This window comes from Hydra vulgaris, chromosome 11 (genome assembly GCF_038396675.1).
Source record: "Hydra vulgaris chromosome 11, alternate assembly HydraT2T_AEP".
NCBI lineage: Eukaryota > Metazoa > Cnidaria > Hydrozoa > Anthoathecata > Hydridae > Hydra > Hydra vulgaris.
Window position 1 is genome coordinate 32,470,001 of NC_088930.1, and position 13,852 is coordinate 32,483,852.

The following is a 13,852-nucleotide window of genomic DNA, read 5'->3' on the forward strand; positions in this document are numbered from 1 at the left end:
TATATATATATATATATATATATATATATATATATATATATATACACACAGGGCTTGAATTAAGTGCCGGAGATTGGATATTGTCCGGTGCTTGCCTCATAAAAAATATCTATTAGTCATTTTGTCCGACCCAATGTATATGTGCATTTATTTTCTAATCGTTTTAGTTCATGGCGTGTCAAATCTCAGACTCTTCATTTATGCTTGTGAATCTGCTGTTTAACGTATTTATAAGTCTGGGTATAACCTTTCTTTTGATATTTGTGACTAAGCATAATGCTTGATCTACGTCAACCAAAGTCATATCTAAGTTTATTATTATATACTTTTTATTATTGGGGTGTTTTCGTTTGTCGCCAGCTTTACTAAACTGATCAGACAGTGTTTCAGGTAAGTTATGTTTGCCCTTAATAACCATATAACATGATACATAGCTATCTAAAAATTCTAAATCTGTATCAACTTCTTTGAGCTTCAATTCCAGTTCTAAATTTGTTCGGTTGATTGTAGCTAGAATATCATGCAGCAACAGTTCATTTGCTTCAAATACTTTCGATGTTGGCTCAATGAGCACTAGCAAATCATGATAAACAGCAACAGTGCAAAGAAATTTATATGATTTGAATTTCTTTAGTAACCCTTGAACTTTGCTCTTGTAGTTATAGGGTTTTTCCGTTCATTTACGTAGTTCTCGTAGGCCACTATATAAGCTGGCCAGGACTCCAATAAATTCTTAAAAGCTTTTATATGATGGCCAACAAATCTCGTTCTTGTTAGTTTCGGTAGAGTGTAATGCATAGTACCTAAAATATCTAATCTAGTTTAATATTTAAAAATTGAATAGTTTACATTTATCTTAGAAAAATCCCAGATAATGTAAGAAAGGTAATCTTGTAATGTGTTTTCACTATGAGCCAAGTTCTTGGAAAATAAAATGATAAACTATAATATAAATTATGGTTTTAAGCAACAACGTTTTACCGCAAACGTTGCGGTAAACTTTACCTAAAGCTGCAGATGCATTTATTACTTCTTGTTTTATTTTCCCTGAGTTTCGAAGCAGATAAAAATTTGTATTGTAAAATTCATCAACTTTTTTTAATTTAGAGATCTCGGAAAAAACCTCTTTAACTGCCAGTTCGACTGTGGTTGACACAATGAACTGGAAGTAGCCATTCCCTATCTGCCTTTATTTGACTATGACACCGCAATATTTTCCAAAGTTTACACTTGCATTATCGGATGTTATACTGACTAATTTATTTTTGTAATCATTGGAGTCTAGTTTAAATTCCCCGGTTTCAAAAATATTATTGATTCCCTTGACAATGGAGTCTGCTTCTCCTCCGCCAAACCTATCAATATCAACTAGATCCAGAACCATATAAAAAGGAGAACCACATCTTTCAATTCTTGCCAAAACTAACTCTTTTTCTTTCTTTGTTTTTCGAGCTTGGCTAGTATTGCACAAAATTGAGAAGAATTGAGTTTCTTTCAGGATATTGGCACATTTTTCACGCACAGCCATTGCAATGCATTTTACCATTTCATGCCCGCTAGCACCATTTTCATTACGTTTGATCATTTTAACGCCATTTATCTTACAGCTGTTTACCTAAACATTTTTCGTAAATGATGTATTATATTTCTCGATTTAAAGTTAGATTTACAATAGATTAGTAAAATTTACAAAGTTGGAAACATACGAACCAACTATTTTTATTTGAACCAACTATTCAATACTTTATCTAATATATTTAAAATAGTCAACATATCGATACTTACAATAACAGCAAAGTTTTTGTGCGGCATAGTTTGCGGAAGGGCCATTTCATAGGCACAGTTTATAAGTCTTATATACGCGTCATCCGTTAAAACTTTTAACGAAGACAATATTGACGCTTGTATCTAAGAAACAAAAGAATATCACGTTTTTTTAAAGGAAAAAACATTCGAGCTTTTTTAACTAATGTTAAGTACACGTTGTTTTTTTTATAAGAAACCAATCAAACGGTTAGTACTAAAAAGTTTCTTATTTTAAGGATACTTTTTCTAAATCTAGTACTAAAAGTTTCTTAAAAGTTTCTTTAATTTCAAGTTTTTATTTTTTATTTGTAATCAAATTGAATTCTATTCGATTGCGCGTGCAAATCAAATTCTCATTCAAACTGTTGTTCTCCATTGTAGATAATGTTAACTTTGAGTAATGTTGATGAGATATTTAGGTGAAAAATGAGGAAATATTCATCGAACTTATAAATAAGTTTCTTATTGAAAAGTTACTTAGTACTAAAAGTTTCTTAAGATTTTGAGGCTCCTAGGACTGGTTTCTTATAAACAAGTTTCTTATAAAAAAAAATTGAAATCCTTTTTGACTTTTTTAATGTTACAGTTGAATGAATAATAAAAAAGAGTTAACAAACTTTAATTAATGCAATGTAAGTGTCATTAGTTGTAAATGCTAGTTTTATCTACGTCATTAAAAAAATAATTTTGAATAAAAAATGGTCGCTGTTGTTTAAAAAAAAGTATCTTAAGTTTTTTTAAGTTTAATTGTTTTCTTTTGTTGACAAATTATTTTTAGGTTATTATTTTTTTTAACTTTCCCTTAGTTTAGTTTAATTTTTTCAGCCCATTTTAGAAATAATTAAATATCAAAATTTAACATAAACATCATCAAGCATTTGCAAATGTGTAAATGCTTGATGGCCAAATCATTAAAACAAAATATATTAATTGGTGTACGATCACACGACTTCCTGATCAAGCCTGCAACAAACGGCACTTTAGCACAGTTCAAAATTAAGATATTAGAATCTGGTAAATAAGAATAAAAAATCTTTATTTCAAAGGTAATAATTTATTAATTAACTTTGAGGATTTTGTATTTTTTGTTCCATCGGTTGACGTAACACATCGTTCATTTGAGGGTTTCTCGCTCGTAAGGTGAGAAGATGTTTCAAAATGTCTTTGAATTGTGTGGATCGACACTAAGTTCGTCCCATTGATAAACTGTAAAGCACATTGTCGTATCAAACCTTTACAACCTTGTAATACCGCTTCTCTATTTCTTGTACAAACTTTGCAGTAAATTTCAATAACGTATGTAGTTCTGTTGGTAATTTCAGTTCTAAAGCCTATTACCTCTTCAACTTTTCATTTAATAAATGTTGACATCATTACCTTGTTTCCTTTTCGAATGTCCTTGATTGCGAACATTCTAAACAACAGAATCATTTTAAATTTGAGTTAAAATAAATAATAGTTAATAAAAAACCTATACTATGAACAAAAACTAGTTTTAAAAATTACTCTATTATTAATATTTATTTTTATTATAAACCATGTGTGGAATATTACAAACAATAAATCAAATAAATCTTACTTGATATTTTCACAAGATTAAAAATGCTCTGCAGTTTAAATTTTCTTATAATGGTTTTCTAATTTTCTATTCTTATTTTATTTGTGCATTTTTGTATTCACATTGTGTTTCCGCGTGCACATTCCATTATTAAAATTAGTGACTATTAACAACTTCAAACTGTTCATTTATCAGTTAGTGCAAAAGAGAACGACGTGGTGCTTTTTACATTTTATATCAGTGCTTTATAGTGATAATAAAATATTTTTAATAAAAAATCTTTTCATAAGTATTTTATGAAAATAAAAAAATAATCCCAAACTATTGGACGTGCGTTATTTTATACGCTCATCATAAGGTGAATGTGCGTTGTTTATCACGCCTAGAATGTTTGAAAATACCGTTTACAGGTGCGTTTTACGAGCGGTGCGCGATCGTGCTCGCTTCATCACAAGCCCTGGTTTGGTTTGAGAGAGTATCAACAATTTAATAAAAAATTAGTAGCCCCTTTGGTCTTTAGAAGAATATGAATTTGATTTAAAAAAAAATGAAGTTAGTTAAAGCAGTGTTCATCATGACTAATTAAAAGTATTTATCAAAACTCTTCTAATTTAGTTTTATATTTTTTTTGAGTATTTTCTTATTGATTCAATTTTAATTGCCTTTTGATTGTTCTATTTAACACAATAAAACCCAAAAGTAGAAAATGAAAGTTATACCTTAAAAAAGTTTTATGACTTTTAAATTTTATTATAATATACAATTTACAATGTTATAATCAACTTATAAATTTTTTTTTTATAATTTATTTGTTATTTTATAGCATTAATATAATTTTGACAAAATTTTTTGGTAGATTTCAATGGATCAGCTTCAAATGCATTTTGTAAGCTCTATAAATGTTTCAGCAGTAAGAACACTTATTGATATTTTTACTGAAGCTCAAGATTTACCTGAAGATATTTCATATGTGTCTTTGTGTAAGGTATTTTATTTTGTTCAACAACTAATTGTTTTTTCATGCTTTTGTTATAAATAAATTTTATTATTATAACATGAACATTTTTCCTTAGAACATTCCATTGGAACGTTTCATTGTTTGTTTGACAAATTTGTGTAAGGTGTGGTTATTTTTTATAATGTAAAAATTAATAATATAATCGCAAAATAATAAATAATCATTTGACACATAGTACATATTATAAAACATAATTATATTTTATATCCTAAAAAATAATGTATTAAAACTATATTTCAAATGTAAATGTTATTTAAAAAGAAATCATTTATGTATAATCAAAATTAAATTTTTATTGAACTCTTGATTAAAATCAAGAGTTCAATAAGCCGAATTAAAAAGCAAATTCAGTTCACTTATTTTTACTTTTTTACTTTTATTTAAATTTTGTTTATGTTTATTTTTAAAATGGTAAAGTGTATTGAAGGATTTATTTAATTTAAAAAAAATACTTATATAAAATTAGATTATTTATTTTTAACAAATTAAAAAATAGTAATAGTTCATTAATTTATTACGATTCTTTTATTTACCTTAGGTATTTTGGGATATAATGTACAGCTATAGTCAAACTGCAAAGTGGCACCAAAATCAACCTGAACTTGAGAATGACATAAGTTCCCAGTATGATAAAGAGTATATATGTAAAAAGTTAGAACAAGGCAAAGTTAGGGTTTGGCAGGTTAGTTTTTAACATATTGAACATAAATTTAAATTAAGTGATGCAAGTGAATGCAAGATAGGGTTTTTGATTTTTACTTATTTGAAAAATTTTATTTTTAGGATATACAAAGTAAAATAAAAGTTTATGTTTCATCAACAGATTTTTCTTATTTCAAATATGATGATTTTATTCATATTTTGGATTTAATAAACAGGTAGTTAGTAGATTTTATTTTTATAAAGGTTTATGGTACTATAACTAACATTTCCATTATTCCATTATTAAGGATATTGTAAATTATTCCATTATTAAAGATATTTTAATTCAATTATTAAGGATATTATAAATAATAGCACACTAATGCTCAATGAAATTTTAACAACAGTGTTAATCAAAAAATATCTTTATCTTAAATAAGATAAAGGAGGAGATTATTTGCGTTACAAAAGTATCTTTAATATGATATAGGAGGAGGTCAGTTAAGTTGTGTCAGTACAAAATACTATAGTTGTCTAAACAAATACACTTTTTTTACTGTTTTCACACGGTGTTACTGTTTTCATACGGTGTTACTTTTTTTATACAGTGTTACTTTTTTCATACTGTTTCACACACGTTTAAAGATTTTATTTTTAATACCAATATTTCAGTTTATTGACATTTTGTTGGTTGCAAAGTGTTTCTGAAAATTTGAGAAATTTTTAATTTGTTGGTTTACTCTTTTCACTTCATTAAAGTTTGAAAAATTTATTTTGCTGATTTTGTACTTTTTTCACTTTTCACTTTGGAAACTAATTTAGATTAATCACCATTGGAGAAAATTTTAGTATGAATAGTACATCGTCGCAAATGCTACAAGATTGTCTTCGAGTTCAAACTGAAAACTACTTTAAAGCTTATCATAGGTAAATATAAGTTCTTAACTTTTTAAAATTTAATTAAGTACATTTATCATGTAAATGTATAATGAGTGAGATTTAGGGTGCACCAAGCGCTCCCCCATATAATACATTTCATTAGTTCTCACAAGTAACTATTCAGTTTTTTCAGAATAAACTTAATAAACTTAAACTGAATAAACTTAAAGGACCCTTTTAATTTTGAAGTAGTATTTTTTTTTTTTTTCTAAATAATAATTAAATACACTTCATATTCATTATTAAATACACTTCATACACTTATTAAATACCATTCATAATTATTCGAATGGCATTAACATTTTTAAAAAAGTTTTTTTTTTATTCAACTATTTTTTATGTTTATTTTTGCACTATTAGATAATTTAAAAGTATCAACAAGATCTCTCTCATATCAGATTTTAATGGAAGGAATTAAAAGCAATGTCAAAAAGTAATGCCTAATGATACATAAGATGTGAAAAAAACTTATTAGTTTGTGGCATAAAATTGACTTTGACAAATTGGATAAGTCGTTAAGTAGAATACCAACAGTATGTATAGTGGTTGTTGCTAAGGGTGATTAAAAGACAAGTAAATTTTAAACTAATCTAACCGGACTTTATATTAATAATTTTGTAAAATTAAAAAAAAAGAAGATAACATATAATTCAGGTAGACTTTACTTACAATTTCTCTCCTAATAGTAAGTAAAACTATGACGACTTATATCGAAAAGTACGACCATTCGAATAATTATGGGCGATAGTGTATATAAATTAATATTATAAATTTTATTGGATAAAAAATTTTTTAACAAGAAATAAAATCTTTTATTTCTTTTAATGGTTTTTGTGCAAATATTTTTTTATCAAGTTGTTTAAAATAAAAATGGTAATTATTTTTAAAATTTTTGTATAGTTTTGGTTTCTTTGGTACCTAGTTTGACTTTTACCTTTGTAAAACTCAGATTTAAGGTGACCCTTTTACATTTGTTCAAACTTTAAAAAAGTTTAACAGTTTTTAGTGAAAACTAATTGTTAGCAGATTTTTTTTGTGAGGAGAGTCCTGCTATAATGTTTACACATTTTTGAGGTAGAAAAATAAATTTTTATATTTAACATTTTTTATAGAAAGACTATAGAAGAGTTACATATGTTTTTGGAAAATGAAGCATGGGAGTTGTGTCCTGTAAAAAGTAATTTCACCATATTAGACATGCAGGTTATGAACCACCGTTTTTAAATAATTATTTAGCAAGCATTAGTTTATAATCTGAATTTAATACTGCTTTATATTTTATGCTTTATATTTTTATTAATTAATATAAGTAATAAACTAATATTTAGTATAAAATTAATAAATTAATGTAATAATAATTCAATATTTAAAAGAAAGAAATAAGAAACTAAATTATCATTCTGAAAACAATAAACAGATGGGACTAGTTTTTCAAATAAATGTAGGAATTAATGGTGAATGCAGGAATTAATGGTGAATCTTTAAAGAAGTATTTTAGACTCATGAAAAAGTCTTTACTTTATGTCATGCTATGACAACATGATATGACATTTTTTTAAATTAAAATGATAAGACAAGTTTAAATAAAAGAAAATGGTTTGATACTGAGAAAACGAAGAATGAATTCTAATACTGAATTAACACATTTAAAGGACAAGTTGAGAAAAAAAAAAAGTTGATTTAAAATGTGATAATCTGCTTACAAATTGACTTGTATAGTAAAACTGTTAAAAAAATAAGTGCATCCAACACATGAAACTAATGTTCTTAATGATGAAATGTCATAAGTTTTTTTTAACAAGACAATATACCTTGTCAGGGACTTAAAAAAGTAGATAAAAGTTCCCTTTTAATTGCATGCTTTACCACTTATTTACTTATATACTTGTTACTCATTTACAATACTTTTTTTTTTTTTAAAAAAAGATCGATTTTTACACTGTGACTACATAGAATGGCTAATGAATAGAGTCAAAAAAATCCAGCATTATTATCCAAGACAGGAAACATTATAACACAGGTTTACATCTATGTCAGCCTATTAGATAAAGATGGAGTAAAATTTTAAATTTCAGGAATAATATAAGGACTACTTAACTATATAACTAAGTTAATAACTCAAAGATTTTGCCATAAAACATGAAAAGGAGGTTGCCAATTTATTAAAACACTTTAAGGTCGGCAGTTGTGATGCAGATTTAGGTCTTTTTTTTCTTTCTTTTTACCTAATTTAAATTTACATCCTTTATTCTTTTGTTATTTTTATTAAAACTTTTAAAACTCTTAATTCTTTAAACTCTTTTGACTCTTAAGTCCATGAACTTTTTTTAACGAGCTTGCTGTGCAGAAAAATAGAGTGCAGTAATTTTTTACTCTAATTGTGATTAATCTAAATTGTTTGTAAATTTAACAAAGTTAAAAGTAAAAGCCAACAAACCAACCAACAAGTTTACACAAAGTAAATTTTTCAAATTTTTAAGAATACTTTGTATTTAACCAATTTTGGTGTTACAAATAAATTCTTTAATCATACGTGATACAGTATGAAGTTACTAACATTTTGTACTGATCCAATCCAGATAACCTACCTATGATTAGAGTTCTTTCATAAAGCTTAAATATTCTTGTTTGAGGATTCAACTTGACAAAAGTTTTCAGGACAACTTGACAAAAGTTTTGTTGTATTGGTAATATTTAAAATATTGTTATCTAAGACAGGTAGGCAACCATAAACCTCTATGACAGTAAGGTTAAAATTTCTGGAACCAAATAGGTTGAACCAACCTTGAGCTATGCTGAATTAGTGTTTTGATCAAAGTGAGTGTTGACCTAGTTAAATATAAATATTGTTAACAAAGAAAATTACAAATGTTTTAAATATTAACAATACAAAAAATCTGAATTCTACAATGGTAAAACAAAGCATTGGCGTTCTTTCAAATATAAAAGAAAAAAGGTTAGCAATAAATTTAGCTACCATAAGGACTTAACTTGCATAAATCCAAAATATCAAGAGGTATAACATAACAAATAACAAATCTTTAACATTATATTGAGAATAAAAGATAAATCTGAACAAAACATAACTATAGTAATACTGTGCAAAACAACGTGGACAGCTTGATGACCAAGATTGTGCAAAACAACATGGACAACTTGATGACTAAGAGTTAAACTCATGAAGTTAAAAGTAATAATTTTATGATTTTTAAAAAAAAAATATCTAAAATAAATACACAAATTGATTGAGGGTTTAGCGTTGGACAGATTTTTTAATAAATTCACTCCCAACAAGACTGCAAGTAACCACTAATTAAGTTTGGTGCAAGCAACCACTAACAAGGTTTGTTGTTAATAGAAAACCACGAGAATGGTTAAAAAACATGATAGCAGTTGACAGAACAAAACCTGCCCTGTGATCACAACTGTAGGTTGACCAATATGTCATACTTCATTTAGACTCTATTTTCCATTTATTTTAAATCAGCATTAAGAATGTCTTCTAACGTGTTTTTAAAATGTGTTTTCATTCAAGACAAGGATTTCATTTGTAATTTCAGAATGATGTAATAAATTCAGCAGTAGTGCAATAATGATGTAATAACTTAACTGGATGATGAAATATTACACTTGCTAGTCAACTTATTTTATTTTGAACTTATTAATTTTTTTGAAAAAATTAATAATGTGTATTATGCATAATGACTCGCAAGATTAACAAGTAATAATATATTGATAACGTTCTCAACTTAATTAGTAAATAATAATAATAATATATATATATATATATATATATATATATATATATATATATATATATATATATATATATATATATATATGTATATATATATATACACAAATATACATAATATATATATACACATATATATATATATATATACACATATACATAAATATATATATATATATATATTAATGTATATGTGTGTGTGTGTATATATATATATATATATATATATATATATATATATATATATATATATATATATATATATATATATATATATAGATCTATAGTTTGTTGGCTTTGGGAAGAGCAGAAGGAAAAAAGTGATTCTTACGCCAACACATACGTCACTTTTAATTACTTTTGACTTTCGTCCAACATTTTTGTGTTGGACGAAAGTCAAAACCATTAATTTAATTACAAATTAATTGTTATATAAAAAAACCACAAAAACGCAAATTTAATTGACCAGAATATTTTTAAAAACATTCTGAATGTTTTTAAAACATTCTGAATGTTTTTAACAATATAAACAATGTTTTTATTTTTATTTTTTTTAATAAAATGTTTTTATTTTTATTTTTTTTACTGTAAATCATGCGCGGAGTGTTGCTACATCGACTATCTTATAGCCTGACTCGCAAGGGAGTGCTGCTACATCGACTGACAAATAGCCTGACTCGCAAGGGAGTGCTGCTACATCGACTGACAAATAGCCTGACTCGCAAGGGAGTGCTGCTATATCGACTGACAAATAGCCTGACTCGCAACGGAGTGCTGCTACATCGACTGAGGGTTTGGTTGGGGCAGGCAGTCAGTATCAATTAATAAAAAAAAAAATTCCGGTCTTGCATTTTAATTTTTACTTTTTGTCAACAAAATATGGAAAAAACTTTCGGACAACATCTAAGGGTTCTATATATATATATATATATATATATATATATATATATATATATATATATATATATATATATATATATATATATATATATATATATATATATATATATCTATATCTATATATACACACACACATATACATAAATATATATATATATATATATATATATATATATATATATATATATATATATATATATATATATGTACATGTTTGTGTGTATATATATGTGCATATATATTTATATAAATATATATATACACACATATACATAAATATATACATATATATGCACATGTTTGTGTGTATATATATGTGTATATATTTATATATATATGTGTGTATATATTTATATATATATATATATATATATATATATATATATATATATATATATATATATATCAGGTCTTGTTACGAGATTTCGCTGCGTAGCGAAAACGCGTAGCGCATTTTTAAGTAACTCAACTCAGCAAATATATTTTGCATCGTTAGAAGTTATATTGCGTCACTAGCGTCTTTACAAGTACCGCATTGTAATTAAAGTTATTTTATCAACGCGTTAAAAATCATACAAACAGTTTTTTTTTTTCTCACTATAACAAAAGTTACAAATAAAATTTGTAACTTTTGTTATAGTAAGTTCTTATTAAAAAAATCATTTTTATTATTTTTTTCAAATATAATCTAAATTTTATTTTGAAAAAAATATTTTTTTCATGAAATGTAAAATATTTGTTTATTTTCTTATGATTTTACATTTGGTTTTTGGTTATTTTATTAACTGTTAATAATTTTTTTCTTATTTAATTTGTGAACTCTTTTTAATAATGTTTTTAAACAATAGAGTTTTTTTTTGTTATTTATCAGTTACCGATAACATATTCGTAATTTATTTTCATAAATTAAACGAACGTCATTAAAACTTTACGTTATTGAATTAACAATAAACAAAATATCTTATTAATAAAATATTTACATCAAAATAAATCGTGCATTTTTTAAACTATTATGACTAAAAATAATTTTTATATTTAAAAGGAATTTATATATCTAATTCCTTAAGATAAAACTTAAAACACTTTATTTTTGTAATAACAAAAAAAAATTATGAAAAAACTGTTTCTTTAACAAAAAAATTTATTAGTTTACAATTGCGGTTAAATGCTTTTACTTACGACTTTATTTCTTCTGAATAAACGTCACATTAACGATAATCAAAAGATAATTTAAATTTTCTAAAAGATTTTTTTTTGCGTATCGCAAAACTGCTAAACGCGTAGGCAAATCGCCTTTTCGCAAGCAAAATGCGAGCTGCGTAACGCTTCTTAACAAGGCCTATATATATATATATATATATATATATATATATATATATATATATATATATATATATATATATATATATATATATATATATATATACATACACATATACACACACACTTACATCAGAATAGTATACACTAAGTTAATAATTTTAGTTTGGACATGTTAACAGTTGCTTTTTTTTTAATTAGAAGAATTTTATTGTTCAGGAGTTGCACTTTATTAAAACAAGGTTATTACCAAAGTCATCTAGCAATTCAGATATCTCTTCTGGAAAAAGTAATTTTTTTTTTCCAGAAACTTTCTTTTGTTTTTTTATACTGTTTTATACTAGTTTATAATTTTATTTTATTAATTCACAAAATATTTTAGCTACATTGGATACCAGTATATTTAATTATGAGAAAACTCCTTTTGACTGTTTTGCTGTGGAAGACACACTCTATCAAGAAGATGTTTATGGATACGAAGATGATGATGATGATGATGAAGTAGATGTGCTTGGTACTTATTTAATTAATAACTTATTTACTTAATACTTGTACTTATTTAATTAATAAAGTTATACTTATTTATTTATATCATACTTGTATATTATATTATACTTATATACTTATATAACTTAAATATTCTTAAATACTTGTTTAATTAATAAAGTTTATGTCAACTTACATAATTTACAACTTTTCCAGTGAAAAAAGATTATTACTCTAATAATTATATTATTCGTTGGCTAGTGATTTTCTGATTGCTTTACACCTAAAATAAAAAAATAATTGCAATAATAAATGTAATAGTATAAAACCAAAATCGTTATTAATTATTAAAAACCAAAAAAGTAATTTGTTAGTGACTTGGAATGGTTTAGCTGTTAATGTTCATTATTTGTGACGCATCTGACCAAAACCAGTCGGATGTCGCGTTATGTTATATTTCTCAATATAAAATAACGCGACATCCGACTGGTTTTGGTCAGATGTGTCACATTTAAGGTTAGTTAAATTATAGTTGTCAAGTTAGCATGTGGTTGGGTTGCAGTTGTAATATTTGTGTTTTTTGTTTTTATGTTGTAGTTTCTTGCAGAAGCCATTGTTGTACTTATGGCTCTCTTAATTGATTTGCGGTGTATGTTGATTTTTGCAGCCAACTTTATGTACTCATCAGTAATAAGTTACAATAAATAAAATAAATAAATAAGTTACAATTTCTAAAGTGCCATAAAAAAGAAAGCTTTCCAGACAATGTTGTGTAACTTGTAAAATAATGATACTTCCTTTTTTAAATACCATGAGTTCTGCATTACTTTAGTTTTTGTGTTTTGATAGATAATTTTTCAAATAATATTTATGTAGGCTGTATAGAATCTACCACTTACTAAGCATGTATTATTTGTAAACATTATTACTAATTGATTTTATTGAAAATAAAAATTTTAATCTGCAGATTTACTGTATTATTTACTATATTATTTTTAAAAAAGGAAAACAGGTTTATCTACCAATCATGTTTGTAATTACTCTAATCCCATTAAAACCTTCATAAGCACAAAAAAAAATGCAAATAGTTTTCTCCAGTTAAACTCAATTCTGGCCCATTGAAATGTTAGTCTCATCCAATTCAGGTATATTAAGTACATCATCATCTACCACTGATAATAATCTTTTGATTGCAAAAAGTGGTTTGATTGTTGTTAAGTTTTTTAAACTTAAAATTTTTCTTTTTCAACTACATATAAAAGTATAACTAATATATTCAAAGTTACTTTTAATAAAATCATAGGCATCAAAATAGCTGTTAATCTATACTTAAAGTACACAATTTTATTGTGAAATAACGGAATAAAAACAAGCTTAAGTTATGTTGGAGAACTCGCAGAAAACTGTATAAAGTCTTGTCATCAAAAAA

At 25.3% G+C, this 13,852-nt stretch overlaps 1 protein-coding gene across 1 annotated transcript in view; it reads left to right on the plus strand.

The window, feature by feature from the left end:
• LOC101235249 (syndetin) overlaps nt 1-13,852 on the plus strand; it is a 66,661-nt gene that overhangs the window by 23,044 nt on the left and 29,765 nt on the right. The window contains exons 13-20 of the mRNA XM_065810791.1: nt 4,221-4,349; nt 4,438-4,485; nt 4,921-5,064; nt 5,166-5,260; nt 5,847-5,951; nt 7,076-7,166; nt 12,157-12,226; nt 12,320-12,451. Of these exons, the coding sequence (XP_065666863.1) occupies nt 4,221-4,349; nt 4,438-4,485; nt 4,921-5,064; nt 5,166-5,260; nt 5,847-5,951; nt 7,076-7,166; nt 12,157-12,226; nt 12,320-12,451 (814 nt within the window). The remainder of the gene's footprint in view (nt 1-4,220; nt 4,350-4,437; nt 4,486-4,920; nt 5,065-5,165; nt 5,261-5,846; nt 5,952-7,075; nt 7,167-12,156; nt 12,227-12,319; nt 12,452-13,852) is intronic.